At 46.7% G+C, this 27,628-nt stretch overlaps 1 protein-coding gene across 1 annotated transcript in view; it reads right to left on the bottom strand.

Annotated features, from left to right (window-relative positions):
* The window catches only part of DSCAM (DS cell adhesion molecule), a gene marked incomplete at its 5' end in the record, with an annotated part of 763,637 nt that overhangs the window by 592,858 nt on the left and 143,151 nt on the right, over positions 1 to 27,628 (bottom strand). The window contains one exon of the mRNA XM_043595968.1: positions 21,740 to 21,886. Within this exon, the coding sequence (XP_043451903.1) occupies positions 21,740 to 21,886 (147 nt within the window). The remainder of the gene's footprint in view (positions 1 to 21,739; positions 21,887 to 27,628) is intronic.

Raw genomic sequence — 27,628 nt, 5'->3', positions numbered from 1 at the left:
TTCTCTGAGAAACCGCGTCCACAAAGAAGAGTGGGAAGGTGCCATGGGGTTTTGACTTCGGGCTCAAATCAATTAAGTGAAATTGAACGGTCGCTGACCACTGCTGTGCGCGGTCGGCTGCTGTACGGGGTCCAGAGCAGGGCAGCCTTCTTGTCCCAGATGCCTCCACCGTTCACTCGCCTTGGTGTGGACCCTCCTGAATGAGCCCCGGGGAACAGGGTGAGGTCAGGGGGTGAGGCAGGAGCGTGGTAAGCCACGTAAAGCCCACGGCGACACAGAATAACACTGGGATCGAAACCAAGAGAGAAGCAGGTCCTGAGCCAGCTTCCTGAAGACGTTTCTGGTGAGCATAAGGGGCTAACAGGCCTCCTCTCCCACCGGCCCTCAAGAAGAGAATTCCTGAGGGGTTTTCCCTGTTATTCAAGCTGATCAATTTCTGGTTGATGAAATTAAACAATACGGTTTCTCCACCTGTTCATGGTAGTGCCATCCGGTAAACTCCCTATGCCAACAACTTTCTTTCATCTGTCTCCCGTTGCACCTAGCCAACATACCAAATCTTCCCCAAACGTCTCCCAGATCTGTCCTCTTCTCTCTGTCACCATGTCTACCGACCCGATCCAGTCTCCGACGTGTCTCGTGCTCACCCATCCAACCATCCACTTGTTCCCTACCCTCCCGCTATGGTCCATACAGCAGCCACAGTCACATCAGCCCCGTGCCCAGATTTCAACAGTTTTCCATCATCCCTACAAAAAATCCAATCGCCTTGACTGAGCTGAGAAGGTTCTTGATGCACTAGCCTTGCCCACCTCCCATGCTTGTCCCTCTTAGGTGTCTCTGACTCACTTGAGGACCCCAAGGGGCTGGCCCCCTCTTGCTGTTCCAACTCAGCATAAGCACACGCCCTTTCCTTCCCACTCTCTACCGGGCTGTTCTGGAGCTGGGCACGATGGTGCCTCGCCTTACAGTCCAAAGGATACAAATGATGCCTAGAGGTACAAAATAGAATCAGAATCCAACAAAATCAGAGACACCTACACCCTAGATACTAGAAAAACAGAATTTTCAGATTTATTCTACCCCTGGGTGGCATTTGATCCTATGACAACATCCAGTCCATATTTAACCCTTAATCACTGAACCTAAGGTTTAAAGGAATGCTTTTTGGGGGCGCCTGGGAGGCTCAGTGGGTTAAGCGTCTGACTTTGGCTCAGGTCATGATCTCGCGGTTCGTGGGTTCGAGCCCCGCGTCGGGCTTTGTACTGACAGCTCGGAGCTGGGAGCCTGCTTCCGATTCTGTGTCTCCTTCTCTCTCTGCCCCTCCTCCACTTGTGCTCTGTCTCTCTCTCTCTCTCTCTCTCTCTCTGTCAAAAATAAATAGAAAACAATTTTTTTAAGAGGAACACTTTTTTTAAATGTTTATTTTTGAGACAGAGAGAGAGAGAGGCAGAGCATGAACAGGGGAGGGGCAGAGAAAGAGGGAGACACTGAATCGGAAGCAGGCTCCAGGCTCTGAGCTGTCAGCACAGAGCCCGACGCAGGGCTTGAACCCACGAACCGCGAGACCATGACCTGAGCAGAAGTCGGATGCTTAGCCCACTGAGCCACCCAGGCACCCCTAAAGGAACACTTTTATACAGATCAGCTTTAGTGGCCTTAAATTCCAACATACTGTTTCCCAAACTGCATTCTAAGGAATATCATAGATGGTCTTAGAAGATAAAAGTAAATAAAAATAAACATTGCCATGATCACTTAGGATTCACAGTGCATGGTCCTATCATAAAGAGCCATGGTCCTATTGTTTAATACATCCTTCCCGAATTTTTTTCAGCCCAGAATCCATGAATGTTTTCTATGCTCTCAACCTCTCCATGGACACAGCTTAGGAGATGCTGGTCGAAAATATCCCATCTCATTAACTGAGAAGGAACACTCTCAACTTGGAGAAGCATCACTAATTTTAAAGGACATTCTTTTTATGGTTCTAGTGGTGTCCCAGAATTTCAGAGCTCATAACCAGCAGGAATACAACACTGCACTTAATGTATCATTAATTTTTAAAATATGACATTCATAATCTGCCGACTTCTGGCTTGATGATGTGCCAATAGTTCATGTGTAACCGTGTACTCAGAAGGTTCAAATAAAAAGTCTTAGGGTTGTTACCCAGGTGTTTTTCCCTCAGCTTCTCATTACAGTGTATTTTAAACATACACAAAAGATAAATACGACCATAAGGAACGTCCATATATCTATCACCCATTTCAGCAATGATCCCCTCCTGCCGCATCCAGCCCCGGTCTCCCACACACACTGGGTTAATTTGAAGCCAATCCCACATATCAAAAAGGTTTCTTTTTTTAATGCTTATTTATTTTTGATAGAGAGACAGAGCATGAGTGGGGGAGGAGGAGCAGAGAGAGAGGGAGACGCAGAATCCGAAGCAGGCTCCAGGCTCGGAGCTGTCAGCACAGAGCCCGACGCGGGGCTCGAACTCACGGACTGCGAGATCACGACCTGAGCCGCAGCCGGATGCTTTACTAACTGAGCCACCCAGGCTCCCCAAAAAGGTATTTTTAAAGAACGAAATAGGGGCGCCTGGGTGGCGCAGTCGGTTAAGCGTCCGACTTCAGCCAGGTCACGATCTCGCGGTCCGGGAGTTCGAGCCCCGCGTCGGGCTCTGGGCTGATGGCTCGGAGCCTGGAGCCTGTTTCCGATTCTGTGTCTCCCTCTCTCTCTGCCCCTCCCCCGTTCATGCTCTGTCTCTCTCTGTCCCAAAAATAAATAAACGTTGAAAAAAAAAATTTTTTCAAAAAAAAAAAGAACGAAATATTGGCTAATGTTTGTTGCTAAGAGTGAGAAAGCCACAGCTCTCAAACCATCCTATAGTTATACATAAACACACGCGTACACACTCACACACACACTCATCTACACCTTGCACAGTCACTCTAACAAGTAATTCTAGCTGCTTCTGGTTTCAGGCTGCCATCTCTGAACTCATGACATGAATTCATAGGAAGAAGGTGTGTTAATGGATCTCTCTCTTACTGTGGATGAGGACTACTAGGTATAAAATATTTCTCCCAGACCACAGGGACTAATGGGGTAGCACACTTCTGGCCTGTCAAATCGCTGTGATCCACACACACCTGTCAACAAAGCAGGTCAGCAGAAAAGAAAAAAAATCAATAAACCTTTGAATGAATCATGCGGCTGTCAGGGAGAATGTGGGCGAGCAGGACGAAGCATATACGTATGGTTAACTTCTTGTGTTTTTCTCTCATTTCCACCTGGCGTGCATGCCCTGGTCCAGGACACCCACTCCAATACCTGAGCGCAAGTGACTGCCCGTAATTTATAGTTTCTGTCCCCCCTAACTCTTTTAGAAAAGGATTTGAGACGGGAGATAAACGAGCCAAATCTACATTAAAGGAAAAAGTACATCCTAACTTGCTTTGAATTCTGGTTGCGTATGATGGTTATTAACAAACAAATACACTTCTCTGCAAAATTGGATTTTACATCTCACCTAATAACCTTATGTACACAAAGAATTTGCTGAACCTTTACGTGGGTGCAGACTCCCACCACCTTGGATATCCTGCTGTTACACACGGCATTTAAGAACATCGACACTCATGCCGTCACCATTTAATGACCCTCCAAAACAGAAATCCCCTAAATCACACATCCACAGGACTTCCAATTCTACTTCTGAGTAACTAGCTCACAAGGGCACATATAAAACATCTGTAAATCAACAGCCCCCATTACTAAGAAGTAACCCAATCTTAGATTCTAAACCAAGGCAACTATGGATGTGTATTTTTCCCGTGTACAGCAAACAGGTATAAAATTTGAGATCATCAGTGATGAATGTATACTCCGTGTACATGTTAAGTACAGAAAATGGGTTGTCCGGATTCATCACTTTTCCTTGAAAGACGGTAATTATGCATGCCCTCACCATCTACAAAGGATTTCTTTTTAAAAATCTCAACATAAAATTAAAGACATTTAAAACAAAGACTTTGGGGGGGTGCCTGGGGGGCTCAGTTGGTTAAGTGTCCAACTTCGGCTTGGGTCATGACCGCACGGTTCACAAATTTGAGCCCCGCGTCGTCGGGTTCTGTGCTGACAGCTCGGAGCCCAGAGCCTGCTTGGGATTCTGCGTCTCCCTCTCTCTCTGCCCCTTTCCCACTTCTGGTCAGCTTCTCTCTCTCTCTCTCTCTCTCTCTCTCTCTCTCTCTCTCTCTCTCTCTCAAAAATAAACAAACATTTAAAAAATTTAAAAATAAATAAAGACTTTGGTAGTTTTGATAAGGAAGAGAGGAACATATATGAATTACCTTTTGTAGCAATGAAATCAAATCCAGTAAACAAAGAGCAAGGGATTCGGGAAAATAAACCCGGGTTCAAGTGTTGAGGGCCATAAATAAATTACACAAGGAGACCAATGAAAATCACTCATCAGGCCCCAAGGAAATCAGAGGTCCTGAGCATCTCGCACATAAAATTGGCTTCGGAGTTCTGTAGAAACATTTTGCTGGAGAGTCACTGAAGGCACAGCCAGCAAGTGGGTGCTCAGGCTTCCTTTTCTTGCTGATGGATGGGACGGCACAGAATTCAGCAGAAGAGGAAAGAGCTGAAACATGTATTGGTATATTTTCTCCCCACTTAGTGGCAGGAGACTGAGGAAAACTCAGCAAAAGAGGGACATGACTGGGACACAGATTGGGACACAGAGTGACAGAAAATAAAGACGATGCGAAGTTTGGAGGACCTGGATAACGTGTGCGGGTCATTTAAAGAATATCTACAGGGGCGCCTGGATGGCTCAGTCGGTTGAGCGGCCGACTTCGGCTCAGGTCATGATCTCGCGGTCCGTGAGCTCGAGCCCCGCGTTGGGCTCTGTGCTGACAGCTCAGAGCCTGGAGCCTGTTTCAGATTCTGTGTCTCCCTCTCTCTGACCCTCCCCCGTTCATGCTCTCTCTCTGTCTCAAAAATAAATAAACGTTAAAAAAAATTTTTTAAATAAAAAAAAAGAATATCTACAAAGCTGAGACACACTTCTCTTCCACATTTGATTATTCACGGTGGGTATTTGCAATATAGACAATTTCTTTTTAACTCCTGAAATCTAGAATAATTTTTTTAAAGAACCAATTACTTGAAACTCGGAAACCGGAGCCGTAGACACGCGTCACATGCGTCCAGATGGCGTGTGCTTTGGCTTTCCACGGAGGGTTCAAGTCTGGCTGCATTCCCTTTTGGGAAATGGCCCTCCTCGGTTTCGAGTTCATTTTGGCTTTCTCAATGATAGGGTTTCGATTCAAACAGATAACAATGCCAAGAACTAAAAATTTCACCATCTAATTAGGGAGGGGGAGACTCAGTATGGCCTTTCTTTCCTAATCATCTGTAGTTTGAAAATGACTTGATGAAGGCTTTTTATAAAAGCCTCTCACTTTTCCCGGTACAAGAACTATTGTACTGAAAACCACTGGTACAAGGCGATGGGCACAGAAGCAGAGGAAATGTACGCCTAACCGAGGGAGCTGAAGGAACGAGGGCAAATAAGAGAGCAGAAAAAGGATGAGGCTTAAGATTTCAAGGTCAAACGTCGCTAAAAAAAAGAAAAAAAAAGCACTACTCAACATACCTATCAGGAGGCGTCACCTGGATGAACACCCAGTTAGTCTGGGTGAGGGTAGCTGAGGGTGTAGATGAGTTGCAAGGTTGAATGAAGCAAAGCACAAAAAGCCTAGAATTCGTGCGGGTTTGGGTGCGTATGTGTTTCCTGGGGATCCACTGTTGTATAGTTCACATTACTTCCTCAGCTGGTCCTGATCCAAAAAAGTCTAGAAACGTTCAGCTAAGAACATTTCTACCTCTAAAGGAATATATTTAGAGTTTAGAAACTACCCACATCCCCAGATATATAACATCTTGTTTGCATCAAAATGCGTTTAAATATTGCATATTGAAACAAAACTCAGAAACTCAGAATTTAAATTTTTTTAATTTTTTTTAATCGTTATTTATTTTTGAGAGAGAGAGAGAGAGAGACAGAGCGTGAGCAGGGGAGGAACAGAGAGAGGAGACACAGAATCCGAAGCAGGCTCCAGGCTCTGAGCTGTCAGCACAGAGCCCGACATAGGGCCCGAACCCACGAACTGCGAGATCATGACCTGAGCTGAAGTTGGACGCCCAACCAACCACCCGTTAATTGAGAGACAGAACATGTGAGCAGGGGAGAGGAGCGGGGTGGGGGGGGGGGAGGGAGAGAGAGAGAGAGAATGAGAATCTCAAGCAGGCTCCACACTCAGCAAAGAGCCTGATGCAGGGCTGGATCCCAGGACCCTGGGACCATGACTTCAGCCAAAATCAAGAGCTAGATGCTCAACCGGCTGAGAGCCACCCAAGCACCCCTCAGAAATGTAAAATTCACAGTTTTCCATGAACTGTTTTTCAATCAACAGTTCCAAAAACGTGCTAGCGAGGCCAACACCTTTACTACAGTAAACACACTGACTTGAAATAAATCCTGAGCAGGTACCTCTTTCTTGCCTGTGTGCCTCTTACGCAGGTCACATCATTCCAAACGGCAACTTTAAAAACAATGCCTTATGTACAGTAAGTACTTAAATGAAATTAACAGAAGATCTTTAAGTTACTAGTGTAAAACAACCACACCAAAAAAAAAAAAAAAATCCCAGGTTTGAGCCCCCACTTTGCCATCCAGAGCCCAGGTGACTCCTCCTTCCTCCATGAAATAATTTTCCAACACGACATCTGATCCTGTGACAGAGAGGACTGATGCTCTAGGCAATATCCCCACCCTCACCCCAATGCACACGGGGGAGCCCGCCAGTGAGGCAGCCGCCATTCCCTGCCAGGGGACCCTTCCTGGGCTCCACTGTCTGCATCAGGAAGCTACTCTGACCATCCGCTACACAGAAATCTATCGTTCTCAGACACAGCGTCATAAATTGGTGAAGCACGCCGATCCGTGTTTGAAACAAGCATCCCCACATGCAAAAGCCATACGGAAGAGGTGGCTGTGTTTACTGAAGGTGTCTGTGTGTGTGTGTATATGTGCATGCGCACACGTGTGTCTGCGTGTGTGCATGTGTGTGTGCACATGTGCGTGCCTCCCTTTAGAGAAATGAGTAAGGATGTGAGGAAGAATGGCTTGACTGTGGGCCTGGTGCCTTCACAAATGTTCTAAAATGCCTCTAGAGGTCTTGGCGTGTAAGGGTCTCCATTGTCCATTAGTGCCGTATTTTAACAAACGTCACAGCATAAAACTGTGGGGTTATAAAGATAAAATCATTTCGTGAAAATAACGGGCGATCACTTTTGCTTTGGGACTAATAAATACTGAGGATCCTGGACTATCTGTTTCCCTTACAACAGCATCATTTGGTGAAAAGTCGGCTGTGAGAGCGCATGTTGCCTGGGATTTGGCCGGCCCAGACACTTTGCACGGAAGGACAAGTTGATGTGAAACTGTGCTTCAGAGTAGTAGGAAAAATATACAGGAAAGTAAAACACTTCTTAAAGCATTACGACTAATTTGAAAGAAAATACCACAATTTCGATGGAGCATTTGCTCATTCAACATTCGTTCAATAAATACCAATCAAGCTACTATGGTCTGCCAGGCATCCTAATGTTATACTGGGGGCCAGTGGGAAGGGATGATTTTAAATAAAATTGAAATTAAGAAAATTATTTTTATCCGAGGCAATTTCCTCTATTTGGATTTTTTTTTTAGTTGCAGGATACTGTTTCAAAAAACATTAAGCATATTGTCCCCAAACCACATGAAATGTCCTAGATGTGTCAACTATCCAGAATCATACCATATTTGAAAATGTTTTTCTTATTTAAGTAAGTCCCTACGCTCAAGTTACAGCTGTTACAAGTTGTTTGTCATTCAAGTGACAATTTTTGTCGACGCTTACACACTTGGGTGCTGTAAAAAAACCGGAAGACTTCTCAGAAGGCAGAATCTCTACTTTCTAGAAAGGAAAAATTGCAAGGGGAGACCCTGGGTGAGAGCATCAAGGACTGTGTGCCTCAGTGTTCTCACCTGGGAAGTGGGGGCTGCTGACACCACCTACGGGGACAGTTGGAGCTGTTCTATAGAACCTAACATACATTGTCAGTTACTTACTGACCCAAAAGTGTTGCAAGTGCTTTGATGTAACTTCAAACTTCCTCTCAAACATGTCTTCTTTTTATCTTAAAAAATTTTTTTAATGTTTGTTTATTTTTTGAGAGAGACAGAGACAGAATGCGAGTGGGTTAGGGGCAGAGAGAGAGGGAGACACAGAAGCAGAAGCAGGCTCCAGGCTCTGAGCTGTGAGCACAGAGCCCAACGCAGGGCTCGAACTCACGAACCGTGAGATCGTGACCTGAGCCGAAGTCGGACGCTCAACCGACTAAGCCACCCAGACGCCCCTTCAAACATGTCTTCTGATTTACCTCCGGGGTAAGGCAAAAAGTAAGAGCCTTTTTTCTAATGTATTGCTCATTTCACATCATCTGGTCTCTGTTTAAGAAAAGTAAGCATTTGGGGCGCCTGGGTGGCTCAGTGATTGAGTGTCTGACTCTTGATTTTGGCTCAGCTCATGATCCCAGTGTCGTGGGACTGAGCCCACGTCAGGCTCCACACGGAGCCTGGAGTCCGCTTAAGATTCTTGCTCTCGCCCTCTGCCTCTCCCCCCACTGCTCGCACTTTCTGTCTCTCTCTAAAAGAAAAAAAATAGTAAACATTTAATAAAGGAAGTGTGTTTACTTTGATAAAATACAACAGGTTAGTTCAGTAGCATTCTAGCACCTTAATGTTGACATTACAGGATTTCATCATTCAGCACCCCTGGCATTTTAGTAACTCTTCTTAAATAGAATTATTTCTATTTCTGTAATTTCTACTTTACGCATATTCACTCATTTCATCATTACAACAATCTTCTGATGTACTTATTATTGTTGCTGTCATTCTACAATCGAGGAAACTGAGGCACAGGAAAGTTATACTATTAGCCCAAGGTCACAGTGTGGTCTATGATGGGTTGGGAACATGGACCTAGACATCAGCTTGAGGGTCAACCCTCTTGCCTTTAGACTAAAAAGACAAATGCACAGCTAGAGACCAAGAATTGGTCAGGTATCTATAACTCATGGAGCACATCCCTGGCATCTCTAATATTTAGAAAAACACTGAGTCCAATTCCACAGAGAAGTAATTAACTTAAATCCCTCACAGCTATGAAGTTAGGACCCAAAGCCAGATCTCTCTAAGTTCAAATCCAAGACCTCACGCAGACTGTTGGCAAAGTGAAAGGTGAACAGTAGCCTGAAACCTTTCCTGGAAGAGCATGTGACCCAACCGGAGATTTTAAAAACAGTCTATATCTGCTTCTTTACTGTACTTGCTTATTAGCTTCTCTACAGAGAACATCTTGACTGTGCTCACGCAGAGCAACATGCACTGGAGATCTTCAGTTCTTTGAAAAGCCCAATTCTGGACACTCAATAGTGTGCATCATCACTCTATTTCCAGAAACTAAACAGACTAAAACATTCTGTAAATATTCCCATCAGTTCCCCACACATAGACACAGCACAGTCAATGCAAACCAGGCTTAGTTGTAGATGTTTCAATCCTAAATGATTGCTTACCCAACAAGAATACAGTTACTTGGGGACTGACTTTTGAATCTGGGGTTCTTTGGGAGGAAATTTTTTTTCGATTTTTTAATTTTAGTTGACACAAAATGTTATGCTGGTTTCAGGCATAAACAAATACCATATGATTTCACTCGCATGGGACATTTTATATTGCGTATAAGTTTTCAGATGACTAGTCCCTTGGGAAATTTATCATTCATTTTTCCAGTCATAAATGTCCCCCTTTCCCCTTAGAGGAGGGAAGCCTGGACTTTAAATTTCTCCCCCCCCCAAAAGAAAACACCGCACCTGAAAATAGAATCATTCATCAAAAGGGTGAGAGCTCATTTTATCATCAGACTGCTTCATATACGTTATTTACTCATGTGTCTGTACAACAAAGAAAGCTGGGTAGGGAGCAAGGTGACACGTGACATTCAGAATTTGCAGAATTAGACTGAGAAAGTGAGTTGATATGCGTATTATCTGTATTAGCTCAGACTGCCGTAACGAAATCCCATAGACTGAGGGCCTTACACAACAGGAATGTACTTCTCACAGTTCTGGAGCCTGGAAGTCAGAGATTGGGGTGCCAGCATGATCAGTGTCTGGTGAGAGCTCTCTTTGCTTCTCACATGTGGTCACATGTCTTCCTCCCTCTTTTCATAAGGCCACAGTCCTATTGAATGAGAGCCCAACCTTTAGGACCTCATTTAACCTTATTTGGTAACTAGAAACCCTATAAGGGGTTAGGGCTGCTGAGCGTGGGGGCACCTTTCAGTCCACAGCATGATCTGAAAATACAAATCAAGCAGTTTGCCTACAGTCCCTGGTGTCTTGGCTCTGGAACATCTTGATTCTGTCCCCATCCTGGCCCCCGGCCCAGTCTGACACCAGGGCGGGCCACATACAGCTGATGGTGTGGCTACCAGCTGGCATTCGAGCACGGCTGGGCAGGGCAAAGAGGCCAGCACAGGAACACTCCCTCAGGTGTGGATACTCGTCCCTGAAACTCTCTGCTTGTGGTTTCCTTCCTTTCCAAGTTATTTTCATTTAAGGATCTCATTTAATGTACATCCGTCAGTTGTCAAGCAGGAGAGAAAAAGATGGAAAATAGGTGTGAGAGAGGGTCAAAAGGAATCAGAAGGATTTGTTCGTGTACTGGGCTGAAGAGCCTCCTTCCAAAAGTCATGTCCTTCCTGGAACCTCAAAATACGACCTTATTTGGAAATCGGGTCATCGTAAATGTAATTAGTTAAGATGAGATCATCCTGGAAGAGGGTGGGCACTTAATCCAATCTGACTGGTGTCCTTATAAGAAGAGAAGGGACACAGAGGCACACGCACAGGACAGAGGCCCTGTGACAAGAGAGGCAGAGATTGTAGTGATGCATCTATAAAGTGAAGAACCCAAAGGACCACCTCGGCTACCAGAAGCTGGGCGAAATGCGCAGAATGGATTGTTCCCCAGAGCCTTCAGAGAGGGCACAGCCCTGCTGACATTTTGACCCTGTATTTCCAGTCTCTAGAGTTGTGATAGAACACATTTCTGTTATTTTAATGTGTGTTGTTTATCACCTAGTTTGTGATACTTTGGAGTCTAATAGGTACAATCTGGAAAAAAAAGAAAAGAAAAGAAAGTAATTCAAAGGCAAAATGAATTACTGGTTGGAAGAAATACTCAATTCTGCTTTAGTTACGCTCTGTTAGAGGTGGCAGGAGGGGAGCAGACAGTGGGGAATAAGCAAGCCCAGGAGAGAAGACAGTTCCAAGGTTAGGGTCATCTACACAGACGTGGTGGATGAAGCCCTGGGAAAGAAATGAAATGACCACTAAAGAAAGTGGAGATTGAAAGGAGAGGGCGTGAAGACTGATTTCCGGGGTCTATTTACACTTCTGAGCAAGGAAGAAAAGATAAGGAAAGAGATAATGTAGAAATATGGACGCAGTCAATCAGGACAGGGTACGGTAGTTCGCCAACCAAAGGAGGGCAACCAATGGAGGAAGAAGGTCAAGGGCACAGATTCTTCAAGGAAGTCAGAACTTGCCCTTGGCACGTGATACTAGAAGTCGTGGGTGACCTTGAAAATGTTGAGTTTCAGTACCATGCAAGTGGCAGAGCCCAGACCACACGAGATTAGGAAGAGTAGGGGGTTCAGACTCTCCTTTCAATAAGCTTTCCAAGAGGGGAAAAAAAGTATGAATGGAAACAGTAACATGAAAGTTGCGATAACCGCTGAGCATCGGTGTCATAAGAAATATGATAATCAGGGGTGCCTGGGTGGCTCAGTCGGTTGAGCATCCGACTTCGGCTCGGGTCATGATCTCACGGTTCGTGAGTTTGAGCCCCACGTCGGGGTCTGGAGCCTGCTTCAGATTCTGTGTCTCCCTCTCTCTCTGCTCCTCCCCTGCTCACACTCTGTCTCTCTCTCAAAAATAAATAAAATAAAAATAAAAAAATTTTAATAAAAAAAAGTAAAAAAAAAAAGAAATATGATAATCACCAAAGAGGTGATGGCAGAGGTGCCAGAGGAGAAGGTCCGAGACAAGCAAGAGGCGTCCTGACAGCAGCACACGTGGGGGATCAGAGTGGACAGGAGAGTCTGTGTCTGTCTGTGTCTTCCTATGACAGGAAGCACGAAGACAACGTTTGAGGGAGGAGGAGCAGGGCTCAGGCTCCAGAAGTAGAAAGTGACTACCTCTTGAGGACTGGAGAACAGATCCGTGAGGGGCTAGGAGTGGAAATTTTCAGACTCCCGAGGAGAAGCTTGGGAAACCCACTGTCCGTAACGTACAAGCAATCAACAGAAATACCCCCAAATCTTGGGAAACGATGAAGGGCCAGTGAAAAACTGACTGGCGCAAATGGTCAGGGTACCCGGCCTCTGGCTTCTCCCAAGGCTGGAGAAGAGAAAATAAAATGGTGGCAACCATCTTGACTGGGGATTCTACTGGTCATGGGGTTACTGAGGAGAGAGGGAGTCTAGGCTGCTGGGAGATGTGCTGTCCTGTCTCATCTGCCCAGAAGCGAAGTCACAAAGGGCTGACAGGCCTTGTGACTCTGCCCGGCGGCTTTCTGGAGTTCCCGCCACCAAACCACCTAGGGAGGGACTTTCCTGCCCTTGGGTTAACCTAGCGCACAGGAAGAAGCACCAAAAGCCGCATACAATGTAATCTACACTTAACTCAGGTCCTGACCTTGAATTCACTCTGATCTCTTATTCTGAGTCAAAAATTACATCTATAAATTGCGAATCCTGTTTTCTTACAGAATGGCGCACTGCCTCAACATATTTCGATTCATGACATCTGATTTTAGCTTGATGATAACGATGACCGTATTATTGCCATCACTGCCTGATATTATTTTGCAAATGATCCTGTTGTTCTCTTCAGTGTTCCTGAAATAAAATCTCACAGACGAACAAAAGACCAGAAGAAAATGCACTTGGGTCCAAATTAGAACTGACTGACTTGGCTGACCATCTGTTTCTCCTCTCTAGAAAGAACCCAACATCATAGAGAGAGCAGGCAGAAGGCCCCTGTTAGCAGAAGACAAAATGAAACTACGTTTACATTTAGGTGGAGGCAAGGGGAAAATCTGGGTCAATGTGTTTGGGGATATTTAAAAAACTGGGGTGACATCTGCCTAAAGACGGCGGCAATATGGATATGAGGTGATAAAACCTTTAAACTATGGACTGAGCAGGGGCGCCTGGATGGCTCAGGTCGTGATCTTGTGGTTCATGAGTTTAAGTCCCGCATGGGGCTCTGTGCTGACAGCTCAGAGCCTGGAACCTGCTTTTTGAACCTGCCCATTTGATGCTGGGCACATTCAGAACGTGATTGAGTGGACTGAGCCGCCATCTCTGAGAAAACAGCCCTGGACAGAAAGGAGTCAACGTGGAACGTCTAGAGCTGCTTTCATTAGACAAGCCTGCTTGTGAGACTGCCTCTTGGCCGATGTCTAGGAACTGGAATTTCAGGAGAGTCCCCACCACCTTCCTGTGCCTGAACTATACAAACAATATGGTTTACTGAACACCAGAACACCTGCTCTCCTTCCGGGAGTCTGGAATTTTGGGACATGCCAGTCAGAGGGTGCCCACGTGACCAGCCTCCAGGAAAATCCTTGGACAATGAACCTCTAATGCATCTCTAAAGTGCTCGGGAGACAGTATTTTACATTTGCTGTCATTAGTCCCTGCTGCCGGGATTAAGTGTGTCCTATACGATTCCATGAGGAGAAAAGTGCTGGAAGCTTTTGCCTGGTTTCCTCCAGACCTGTCCCCACGCACCTTTTCCCTTTGCTGGTCTCACTCTGCACCCTCTCGCTGTAATACATCACAGCGGTGAGGCCATATTCCTCTGGTGATCCTTGGTAGGAAACCAAGGGGCATGTTAGGCTGACCCAATACCTTCATGGCAGAAGGTGTGTTTTCTACACACACACACACACACACACACACACACACACTGAGATGCTCCAGTATAAATATTTTTTATACTCCAATATAAATATTTTTTAAATATTATGTTAACAAGTCTTTAGCCATGTGTCTACTTGTCTCAGAAGTTCAAAAGTCAAAAACGTATTTTTTTTGTTTGCTTGAAGCTATAATCTTCAATACAATTTCTAATGTTGAGAATGAGGAATGTGTCGTCTCTCTGAAGGCTCACACTTAGTAGACCTTCTGTTTACTCTGGCTCTTTCAGGATCCCACTGGTGGGTTCTTTCTGGAATGGCAGACTCGAGCAGCTCATCTAACTTACCTGTCATTCCCAGAGTCAGGTGGAGTTTGCTCTGTGTTGGAAACAGCCCTGTTGAGAATCACTTTCAGGTGGCAGTGGAATAACATGCAAAAACTTACTTCGTGAGAATAGACTTACATGGCAGAAGTGTAACCAATTAGTGGCTTTAAAAAGGAATGAGACCAGGTACCTCGCCGCTTCCTGTGCACCTGCCCAGGTTTTAGTTGTCCTACTCTCCCAAAACACGGTGCAGTGAAAATGCAACATGTCTCCACCTTTCCAATTCTAGTCTGCTGAATCCCTCCTGTGCTAAGAATCATTTCCAGTGTTTTTAATGAGGCTCTGACTTGCCAGAAATCTAGAATCTAGATAGATTAGATAGATAGATAGATAGATAGACAGATAAATGATAGATGGACAGATGAATAGATGGATGGATGAATACACAGACAGAAGGATGGATGGATGGATGGATAGACAGACAGACAGACAGACAGAAGGATGGACAGACAGAGGGATGAGTGGAAGTAAAGAAGAAAGAAAGGAAAATGCCCCTTTAACAACTTCCATTTAGTCCTAAAAATGTCTTTTTCAGTGAATGTTAAATTAATGCTTCTTTTTGTTCCTGCAACATCCTAGGACTTTTAGAATCAAAGACGGGGCTTTCAGGTGACGATGGGTGATTTAGGTCCCTGAAATCATTTTGATGCTGATCTCATTCCCTTTACTCATAAGCACCTTGAGGGCAGAACTGGGTCTTATCACCATGGCAACCTGAGCAGCTTTGCAGAGATTGCCTTGAAAATGCCCAGCGACCAGGAGTAAAATTAAACTATAAGTGCCTTCGAAGGCGGGAACATGGACTCTCTTATAGCCGGGGGCGGGGGGGCACAAATACAGAGACAACCAGCCACATCACAGCCCTCCCTGCCCCCAGCAGCTATGCCCCCAACTCCAAAAGGGAACAGGGCACCTCAAATCTTCTCTTAGTTTAAGTTTGCTGAAACTTGAAAAACCCGGCCTAACTGGGGTCACTCTACCTATGATGCAACTGCTTTCCTCACCCTAAGATGCAAACCACCATTTTCTCAAATGGCCACCTCTTTGGTGAAACCTTCCACACCTCCCCAGGCAGAAACGCCGAAGGTACGCGTTCCTGTGGTGTCTACCTCTTTGCCTGTCACCAAGCTCACCCCACACACAGCACCGTAACCTCTACCCGCAGCTCCCTGGGAGCAGAAGTCATCTCCATGGAGCGGGGGGGGGGGGGGGGGGGGTGTCTTCAAGCCCAGATCCTGCCTTATCTACGGCAACCAGACCCAAACACAGCATTCGTAAACTACAGTGAGTGTTTCATGTCAAGTGCTGGGGCTTTGATATTTAATGTGGGCAGAAAATTGTTCACTTTTACCCAAAATACAGGAAAAAGATAATCACCCGTGGACTTGAACTCATTGATCCTCGGAGATAAAATTCTCCTTGAGTCATCAGTAATAGAGGTGTTCAGATGGGAAATATCCTAACGGAAAATTGGGCCAGTGCTAAAGAGGGAGGCAGATCTCTGGGAATAGTAAAATGTTCACTTTTTCCATTTTCCAAATCCGGTTACCCTTGGGCTGTGTCTTTGATGTTAATGTAGCTAAACCCCCAGTGAGACTCTCAGAATTTTATCAGAGGAAACAGACACAGAATACTGGGCTCGCTCGTCACCAGCCTCCCTAATCGGGAAGAAACTCACAACGGGCCACTGAGTGAAACCCAAATATAAAATCGCCGATATTGTTCTTTGCCGGGACGGCGTCTTCCCTATCTCCACATCAGCCATACCTCCCCAGGCACACCACCATCCACCCGACTGTGTTTTCATTGGGCCATATTAATATTCTGATATTTAAAAGGCTCTCGTCTGCGCTCAGAGGAGGTGATAAGGATGTTGGAAAATGAGTATGGACATCATCGCTCTTGTTCTTCCGGGCTCATTTTCGTTAGGTAAGAAGGCGCCCCATCGGGATCCATGGGGTTAACGGAGGACACTAGATGCACAGGGTGTGCCTGTCCCTGAGATGCCCTCCCACCACACGTTCCCCGGTTCCTATCATCCATCTGCCAGAGTACGAGAGTGAAGGTCAACCAAGTGCTATCCTGTGGCCGGGTGACAGCCCAGGGAGACAGCAAAGCAGAGAGCACAGCAACATCAGACATTATGTGCCCCTCCTTCCCCGGGGGGAGTTTTGGGGCTCTTACTTCTCAGCCTGTCTTTTCAGCTTCGGCTGCTATTAAAAAAAATACCACGGGCACCTGTGTGGCTCAGCCAGTTAAGTGTCCAGCTCTTGGGTTTCAGCTCAGGTCATGATCTCAAAGCTTGTGAGTTCAAATCCTGCATCGGGCTCTAGACTGCCAGCTCAGAGCCTGCTTGGGATTCTCTCTCTCTCTCTCTCTCTCTCTCTCTCTCTCTCTCTCTCTGCCCTTCCCCCATTTGCACATGTATGCACTCACTCTCTCTCTCTCAAAATAAATAAACAAGCAAAAAAAAAACAAATTAAAAAATAAAGGCCATAGAGTGGGGGGCTTAAACACCAGTCTTATCTCTCACAGTTTGGGAGGCTGGAAGTCCAAGTTCAGGCTGCCTGAACAGTCAAGTTCTGTTAAGAGCCCTCCTCTGGGATACAGATGGCCACCTGCTCACTGCCCTCCTCTGGTGGAGAGGGGGGGCTCTGGTGTCTCTTCTTTTAGGGACACAAATCCCATCACGGGGGCCCCACTCCCACGACCCCCTCTAACTCTAATTTTCTCCAAAGGCTCCATCCACCTCCAAATACCATCACACTGGAGGCTGGGACCTCAACTCACGAACTTTAAGGGGACATGAACATGTAGTCCATAACGAGACCACTGGACGATTCTTTCCAAAGATCATTTAGAATAAATGCACTCATTTATGCTCGTACTAGGGGTGATCTAACGACCTCATCTGCCAGAGAGGCACTGCTTGATGCCTGAGTCTAGAGTCAGGCCACCTGAAACCTCCCCCGGAAAAAATCAATGATGACTTTATGTGCAGTAAGCTAATGAGACCATGCAGCTCACGCCGAAACCCAGACAGACATGACCGGTGCCCCTCACCCCTGGAAGAACATAGCCCAGTCACCGATCTGCTCAACCAAACTAAAGAGCAAAAACTAGGAAGACGTGCCCTTTCTTTTTATAGGAACACACGAATATTTAAATATGTTTTTCACTGGAAGGATTTCCTAGGCGACAGACACCCACTTACCTCAGCCTGGATTTCCAAACACCCCTGGCCTAGAACGTGTGCCTAAGCCTGACACTCACGGACCAGGAGCAGGCCTGGCGCTCTGGCCTCTCCCCGGGGTGCTCTGGACTCGAGAGGCTGAGTGGTGGCACCCACAGAGCGGCGGGAGGACAGCAGGGACCCGGAGAACAGGCAGCTTCCTTTCACTAGCACCATGTGCACACGCGGGGACAGCGGCCAGGCCCTCGGTGACCTGCGGGAGCTCCGGCTTTCTGGGATCGGCCCACAGTCGGTCTTCTCTTCCCACTCTACCCGCTGAGGCAGACACACACACAGGCTCCTTTTCACGGCGGATTTGGCTCACTGCCTTCTTCCACCAAAGGAAGCGACGTGTACGGAGGAGGCATGTCCCCTGGGACAAATTTCCCAGCCAGACTCACCGTAGGCTGGGCTGTCTCGGAATCCCGGGAAGACCGAGGCGGATGACCGCCCCTGCCAACCACCAAACCTAAACCAGATCAGCAAGGGACCACCAGGGTTATCGGTTTATTTACAAATCACAGACACATTAACATTTTGCGGACCATCTACCGTGCACGCGATCTGGGATGCCTTTGCTGGAGCTAAGAGTTCACTCAGAAAAGCCCCTGGGTCCCTGGGACTGTGTGAGGCTGCCCCCACTGCTGCCCGGAGGAGGCAGACCCCAGGCTCAGCCTCTGAGCCTCCCTGCCTCCTACGTGTGGTTACCTGTGCCCTGCCTCACGCGGGGACCCGGCCACCAGCAAGAAATGTAATCCTTCTCCACCAAAATCACCCAAAACCCGTTTATTGATTAAGATCCCCAATGCTTTTAACCATTTTGTCATCTCCAGTGGCTTCCTGACTTCCTTCCCTGGGCATTTTTGACAGCCTCACTGGGTGGGGGCCAGGCGCTGGGAGCAGGTGCACCAGTTACATTACAAGGTTAACTTCCGGACTTCCTATTTACAGGTCATAACGCTGCATCGGGGCCCTGTTCTCAGGTTAAACTCCTTGAGAATGAAAACAGCTCTAACTCACTCTCTTTCTGTGCGTGTCTCAGTCTCTCTGTTTCTGTGTCTTTGTCTCCCCATCTCTTTCTCTGTGTACAAACGTACACACACACACACACACACACACGCCATGGGAACCACACTGAGTATCTTGGGAATACCTCGTGTTTGATGAAATGGCTAGCTTATAAACCAACAAAAACTTGCTACTGAAGTATTCCTTGATGAGATAAAAGCCTATACTATATTGGTTTTTGTGGATACTTTTGTGGGAAAAAAAAAAAGGCCAAGTGCTTATCCATGGTACACATTGTTTTCAAAATTTTGCCAAAGGATAAAGCTCTAAGGCGTGACTGAGGAGACGAGAGTGTCATCAGTTCCTGTTAGGAAGACACCAGCTTTGGGTTTGCATATCAGCACCCTCTCCCGCTTGCCAGATATAAAATTCCTTTAATTTAATTAGGTTCATGTTTGAAGAAAACAAGTCTATTCACATAGATTGCAAAAAGATGAAATCTGCATAGGTAAACCGCTAATTAAAGATGCCAAGGGGGGTGCCCGGGTGGCTCAGTCGGTTGAGTGCCCAACTTCAGCTCAGGTCATGATCTCACGGTCCGTGGGTTCGAGCCCCGCGTCGGGCTCTGTACTGACAGCTCAGAGCCTGGAGCCTGCTTCCGATTCTGTGTCTCCCTCTCTCTCTGCCCCTTCCCCTGCTCATGTTCTGTCTCTCTCTGTCTCTCAAAAATGAATCAATGTTAAAAAAAAAAAAAGATGCCTAGGAAACATAAGAATGTACACATTACATTTTTAATGTATAACCTGTATTATTAATATTTATTAATGTTATGTATGTAATAATAAATTAACAAATATTAATATATTTTAAATATATTTCATTTCACATATAATTATATATGGTATATAATTTATATATAACATATAATTATTTAATATACAATATTAATATATTTAATAATAAATTGATAAATATTAATATATAACCTGTATTACAAACATATAAAACATACCTATCGATATAGATGTTTATATCAACAGGTATATAACACCTTGGTAGATTATTTCTATCTCCCACTCAGATCTCCAGTCGTTCTCTCCTGGGCACGTCTCACTCAAGTCAGACAGGTCATGTGACTGGCTTTGGCCAATCAAATATTCACAGAAATGACATATGTCTCCTCAAGTAAAAATCCATTTGTAATCCTCCCCTGTTCCCTCCCCCTCCACGGCAAACCCCAGAAGTTGTCCCATGGCTGTTCTATGACGGTCACACCTCCCTCAGCCCAGGCCCCTGAGTGTGAGAGACAGCAAGTACCGTCCTGCATTGTCCCCCTCAGTGAGCCCACCGGCCCTCAACATGTGCATGTGAATGCCCTTCCACTCTGGCCTTGGGCTCAGCCAGATGGATTTGTCATCAAATCTCTCCATCTGCCATTCAGAAACTAAAATGACCTTTAAACAGAAGCCAGTAAGACCCTTCACCAAACAACAAAGAGGGGGCGCCTGTCTGGCTCCAGCGGGAGCACGTGTGACCCTTCATCTTGGGGCCCTGAGCTGGAGCTCCACGTTGGGTACAGGGATTGCTTAACACAAATAAATAATTTTTTTTAAAAAACACCACAACAAATAAAAGTGCACAGGTGAGTCCATTCTGACTACGTGTAATCATATTTCAGTCATTAAGCCTACTATGTTTTCAATACTTTAAGTTAAATCGTGGTGGTTTAGACATTTAATGTTCACTGAAGTTAGAGGGAGTCTGAGCTGAACGTGTTAAGAAAACCTGAAAACATCAATTACGTGACAGTTTACTGGATGTACTTTAAAGACCAAAGATTTAATTTTTGGTTTGGACTTTCTAATGGTTTTGTGGTTTGTCTGGTTTTTTTTTTTTGTAATGGTCCCTGAATAGTAACCTATACTGTCTAGAAAACCAAAAAGCTCAGAAGCATAAATGCTAGGTCACCATGAGAACTGAGTTCTAATTTCCTATCTCTGTAAACAGGCAAAATTTTGACGGTATTCAAGAGTTGCATAAGACGTGTGTGTGCCCATGTGGACACGCATCCACACAGACATACAGAGGAAAGCAACCATTTTAATCAGCTTTAGCTGACTTGGTACTCATCATCGCTCTTCTCCAAGACCAGCCCACAGTCACTTACTCTCCAAAGACGAGCAAAACAGGAAACGTGGGTACCGCCCATAGGGCCTTTCCAGCTAAGCAGCAAGGGGGCAAGAAATCTACTTAAAAACCATGAGAAAAGAACTAGCACCTCTTAGAAGCTCAAATTTCAGTCATGTCACTTCCAGGTTCCGGAAAAAAACCAATAAATTATGTATGTGAGATATATAGATATATATAAAATTTTTAAGTAATAAATTAAAATAATTAAATAATAAATTAAAAGAGTTAATTAAATAAATTAAAATTTAAATAATAAATAATATAATAAATTATACATATATATAATACTATGTTATATATTTCATATATATATATATATATATATATATCTCAGTGCTGAATATATATTCTGAGAAGAATCTTCAATAAAGAGGTCAGAGACATCACATAGCTCTCAAGGCATTTGAAAGGGTCACAACATTCAAAACCAGAGCTTCTGTTTTCCAGATTATCGTTGGAGGCTATCAGTCCTAAGCACATTACTGATGACTCTCCCAGACGCGATGACCATACTGCCCTATTTTCAGCAGCAGATATAAGCCAAGATTGCCTCAGAGAATAACATGACGGTGGTACGCACAGTAACTCATTTCTACCCATCCACCAGTCAATTCACTGAGGAATGTCTGCATCGAGTCGGGAAACCGATATAAAGCAGTGATGTCACACAATCATCACACAGCATCAATCAGATGTAGGCCGATTCTTAGCTATGATGGACACATAGCCAGAGACCCAATTCAAGACCTGAAGCGAGCACGGAGAAGGTGAGCCTGGCGCCCTGCGCCCCGGACACGCCCAGCCTACCTGAGATGAGTACCACGGTGTCTTTCTCCCATGAGACCACGGTGACGTACGCCTCCACCGAGGAGGGGATAATGCACTTGAAGACCGCAACATTGCCTCTCATGGTTTTCTGGTCCTCCACACGGACTGTATAGGGCTCCCGTAAAACTGGAAGGCAAGGAGAGGACCGTTGGTAAGACCTTGGCAGGGGCTCATTCTGGGACAACCTCATTCGAATATACACATGGTTGCTTACATATAGTGATTGCATCGACTACAGCTATTGCAAAATAAATTAGAGAAACCTGCAGTTCGTGTCTTGAAAACTGGCATTCCCTGGACAAATGTATTTTCCAAAGGGCAAGAGCATATCTAGAAACAGCTCATCTGCCCCCTTACATACACCTGGAAGGGAGAAGTAGCTTCTTCAAGGAGCCACGATCATAAGACACTGCTCTCCGTGTCCTTTGAGGACGAGGGAAGAATTTTCTGACTATAAAGAAGAAGGGGTTAAAAAGATCAAGAAAGGCAACCTCTCCTGAGAATTCTTAAAGACTATCTGACGATTAAAATAACTCCGCATAAGTAATCTCTTGTGCCAGCTGCAAAGCAGTTTTGGACACAATTATTCCACTTCCCGTGGCTTAGGGAAGGAGGCTGATGAGGAAGCCTCTGCCCAAGCACCTTAGGAGCACCCGGAAAACCTTCAGAGGAGACATCCATGAGCCAGATGTCTGGGTTAGAGGTGGGGTGGCAGTGGGACCCTTTGCCCGCCCTTCAAGTCCACCTGACTGGGTTCACACCCAAGCCCAGCCACCTGCACAGTGAGTGAGTGCCCTAACCATCCACATAATGGGGGTTTTGATGACAGACATCTACCACGAGGGCAAGCATAATGACTCAGTCCGTTAATGTGGATACCGCACTCAGAACGGCACCTGCCACGAGCAGGTTGGGTGAGGCTACGTGGACCAACAGCCAGAACTGGAGTCACGCCATCGCCTGATGTGGGGGGAGGCCTCTGCCTCCCGGATAAGGAGAAATCAGTGCTCTAATCCCAGCTGTGCCTCACCCCAGCTTGATAAATACGGAAGCAAGCCTCACTTCTGCAGACCTTTACTTTCCTCCGACTTAAAATGAGGGGGTTGGGACAGGAAGATTCTCAAAGTCTGAATTTCAGAAGTCTCCGGTTTTCTCCAACAGCCCCAGAGACAGCTTCCTATCTCATCATCTAACCGGCTCTCCTGATGTTTTTAGTCGTCTACTGGCCAAATGTGTGCCAAGAAAACCGGCCATGAAATTAACTTTTAAAGAAATTGGCATACCGACAAAAATAGGAATGAGTTCCTAAAGGGGAATCTCTTAATAGGCATAGGTGAATGCTCAAGGAGAATGATCTTTAAGAGTGGCACTGGTTCTGTGATATGCATTTTAGTATTAGAGTATGCCACTACTCAGAGTATTGCTCCCCAAACCCCACTGGTAATATCAGTATTTATTATTTTCCCGACCTGGAGAATTTGTTCATTCCTGTCTCAAACCAGAGAGATTTTCAGAGGTTTGGGACTTTTCTGAGACCCCCATCCCTGCACTCCATCGCGGTCCCGTGCGATGTGCCAGGGGGCAATTCGACACCTCTTGCAAAAACGTCCACTGGGCACCAGCTCAGGGTGACCAGGTCTGGCCTCAGAAACATCATCATCACACACAGGGGCAGGAGCTCACTTTGTACCGGAAAATACCTCGATAAATGAAACTCTGGGGAGAGTGGAGGTCTGCAGTCATAGGACGGAAAGAGGTGACGAAGAGGCAAAGTAACCAAAGTCATCAATGAACGAGAATTTGGGAGTGGTGGAGAGAAGAAGACAGAAGAGAGAAAGGGGTTGACAAGAGAAGAGGGAGGGACCAGACAACATGGCCAAGAGCCGCAGAGTCCCTCGGCACAGGGACAAGGCCACCTGAGCGAAGTGTAGGAGTCCAATGTAAGTCTGTGTGTTTGTAGGATGTTTGCTACAAGCCATAAAATCACTTCGGCTCCCCATACTTCCTGTGAACCCCACTTCACGCACATAAATGGCTCAGGTGGAGGAATTTGTAACGCAAATCAAAAACAGGGCGCCTCTCTCTCTGTCCCAGCCAGGAAGAGCAGGGACAAGGGAAGGTGCCCATAGGGAGACAGGAGAAGTGCCTTCCTAAAAGGCCTGCGGCCACGCACTAGGCCTGGTCACCGGGGTCACAAACATACAGTGACCAACTAGCGACTTGCCCTGTTTGTACCCAAAGTCCTGCAGCCTCGGAACCCCTCAGTCCGGGCCTCACACACAGCTTCCCGCTGGCCTCCCGTGAGCCAGGGTCAAATGTCTGGGACTTTTGTTCCTTCCATCCCCCAAGCCAGCCCCAAAGAGCCCAGATCTCCTTGAATCAGGGCTACAAACTGGGTGCACCGCACCCCACCCAGCTCAGAGACAACAGACGTCAAAGGAAATGCTCCATTCCCTCACTAGATTCTTCCTTCTGCAAAGACAGACCACGCATGGGGCCTTTCAAAAAATTACTGTAGAACTTTTAACAATGTTTGGCATACAGTCGGTACTCAATAAATGCTTGGAGAATGAATACATAGACGTAACAGGGCTTCCTTTTTACATGTACTTCTTTTTTTAATGATGTAATTTCTTTGTTTCTTTTTTAATATAAATTATGGTCCAATTGGCTAACATATAGTGTGCACAGTGGTGCGCTCTTGGTTTTGAGGGGTAGATTCTTGTGGTTCATCGCTTCCATACAACACCCAGTGCTCATCCCCACAAGTGCCCTCCTCAATGCCCACCACCCACACTTCTAACCCTATTGTTAGAATATACACATATTCTACATTTGATTCTGTAGTCATTACCTATTATTTTTAAAAAGCGACCCGGGTTTTCATGATAGATCTCCCCCTCGTGAGTAAAAATGTTTACTCCTGAGGCCCCCACAGCTTAAGAGGCCAACACTACTATCGATCAGGATATACGTCTCATATTACAATACAAGCCTCCCAAGGTCACAGCGAGCCTCCCAGGATACTTGGGTAAATCTAGGCCTCACTACAACTAATTATGGGAACAGAGACCAGGCTGCAAGCGTATGACCCAGGCAAACACTAAGTGTTATTTGAAACACGACTGACATTTGCATCACAAAATAGTGTGACCTAGGTCTCGCCCCCTGGGTCCTAAGCTGGGCTCTCCCCAGAGCAGACAGGAGCGGGGTGAAAGCGGCTGATTGTGGACAGGATCCCCGGAGAACCAGGGAGAGGCTGGGGAAGGAGCGCAGGGCAGGGCGGGCAGCTAAGCCAGAGTGTGACTTCAGGGCGGTCCCAGCCTCCACCTGATCCCAGAGGAGCTGTGAACGTGAGTCCCGCCTCAGAGCTCCATCATCCCGTGCCAGGAGCCGGGACTTCATCCTTCGAGCAGTCTGTCCCTGGCTTGGGACCGGTCCCAGGGCAAGGCATTCCCAGGCACCTCCCACTCTGTGCGTGTGTGAAGCGGGTCCGGGGCACGAACAGTCTTCTGAAGCCTGTCTGTGTGGGTTCTCAGCAACCAGCACAGAGAGCCAGGGGATCTGACTCCAGGGCTACCGACGGGAGTCCGCCTTGGTCAAACCTACCAGCTCTGAAATCTTGCCATTGAGATCTAACGCGGGAAAAGGGGTCAGAAGAGACAATCTGCAGTGACGTGGCTTGGGGGGAAAATCAGGCGCATACAGTGAGCAGAGATCACACAGCTGGTGTGCCTTTGTAGGGCCCGCCCCTCCCTGTTAGACGTCATCCTTCCAAATGGAAAGACCCTTTCAAACCTAAGTGTTAGTAAACAAGGAACAGTCTCTTTTCACAGTCTACCATGAAACTAAATTTAAGCAAGTCAGGCCAAGCACCTAATTTGTGGGGCCCAGGGAAAACTGAATATCCAGGACCTCTTATTTACCAAGGAGGGGAAAAGTGCCATAAGGGTCCTAAAACTAGAAAACTTGCTCTTTTTTCCTGTGGTCTTTCTCTCACCCTGCCACGGTGTTTTTCATTCGCTGCTCGATGACGCACGGCCTGGGGCACAGAGCAACCACTGAGGCACTGAACAGGTGCAGGCCTCCACGGGTGATCTGGGCCACACTTCACCGGGCACACACAGCCCACCAGCTGCAGGGCTCCCTTCTGCCAGCGTCTGGGCAGAAGTGCGAAGCCCCAGCCGGGGACAGGAAAGACAATCTCCCGTCTCCATTGCCTCAACCCGCAGCGATCAGGCGACCTCTAAGAGATTGCAGCCTCCATGCTGGCTGGGGGAAGGGTGGCTTCTGCCATACCCCACTTGGGAGTGTCTGCACCCACTCCTACCCACACCCCACCCGGGCCCCGGCCAGGGGGGAAGGGGGCAGTGGCTGCTGGACAGGTACAGGGAGCAGAGGCCAGGCAGGGCCAGGGCACCAGAGATCAGAGGGGCAGCAGTGGACACAGTGGGGTTAGGGAGACGGAGGCTAAGTGGGGGGTCTGGGAACCCAGAAACTGGGAAGTGGACTGTTGAGACCCCTTCTGGGGGAGGCGACATGAGGCAGGACCGTGTAAGAGCTGAGGCCCCAAGCTCCCAGAGCACATTCCAGTGCCCTATCACACTTCACTTACTAAACACAGAAAGATAAAAGCATTAAATGTTTCAAGATGGCAATGGGAGAAGTTTAACCCGAAGCTCTGGGACCTTCTCAGCACTGGGCCCTATGTGACTGAACTGCTCCCATCCCATGAGGTTGGTCCTGATCCAGACTCCATCCATGGAGCAATGGGGCGATGGCATGCATTTGTAGGACCCACCTACAATGGGGGACGATGGGGTGGAGGTGAGTGAGGGGAAAGTGAAGAAGTGGGCACTGCGGGGGGGAAGGTAGGTCTGGGTGGCCTTCCTCCCCTGATGGGTTGGATTCAGACTATTTCTACCCCTTTGATTTCTCTGTCCAAAGTGATAAACCACTAACAAATGCCCATGTGGGTTTCTCCGGAACACCAGAAGACTTAGGGCCAGGAGGAGGGTTGATGTCCATCTTTCCTGTTTGGGAAATGGTAATCTGAGGCACAACATGACCTCAAGCCACACTAGTTGTATAGAAATTGGTTTTTTGTTCTATTGTATTTTGTAGCTGGTTACTTAATAAATTAAGAGATCTGCCTCAAACAATTACATCTTGAACACACCCTCATGTCAAGCACGGTCTCAGGGACTACGGAGATCCTAACATCTATGGAACAATTAGCTGAAGGAGGCAAGTTCAGGCGGCAGAACTAGAAGAAAACAGAGACGAGGGCACAGGTGAGAGTCACAACAGGTAATAACAATCTCGGGAAGGACGGAACCATGGAGCCTGTGAGTAGCTGGTGGGGAAGGAGGCACTTGAGCTGGCCCCGAAGGACAGGAAGATGCAGAGGTGGAGAGGAAAGAGAGAGGAGTGAAGGTGATATGAGCAGGGAACATTCCAGAAACTGTGAGGACTGGCCCCATACCTCTTAGCCAAACTGACTTCCCAACCGCAATTCCTATGAACAACCAACAACAAGCCCACAGAGACCTCCTTCCCTTCACCTGAAAATGGAAATACTATCTACCTTGCCTGGTCGTGCAGATTAAAATAGAGAATGGCCGGGCACATGGGTGGCTCAGTCGGTGAAGCGTCCAGCATCGGCTCAGGTCACGATCTCACAGTTTGTGAGTTTGAGCCCCTCCCTGGGCTCGCTGCGGTCAGTGCAGAGCCTGCTTTCGATCTTCTGTCCCCCCTCCTCTCTGTCCTTCCCCTGTTCCTGCTCGTGCTCTCTCTCTCAAAAATAAATAAAACATTTTTTTTTAATTCAAAAACAAAATGAAAGAGAGAATGTCTTCAAGCGCTTGG

Source organism: Prionailurus bengalensis, chromosome C2 (genome assembly GCF_016509475.1).
Source record: "Prionailurus bengalensis isolate Pbe53 chromosome C2, Fcat_Pben_1.1_paternal_pri, whole genome shotgun sequence".
Taxonomy (NCBI): domain Eukaryota; kingdom Metazoa; phylum Chordata; class Mammalia; order Carnivora; family Felidae; genus Prionailurus; species Prionailurus bengalensis.
The sequence above is the reverse complement of the archived record's forward strand: the minus strand, read 5'-3'. Positions and strand labels throughout refer to the sequence as shown.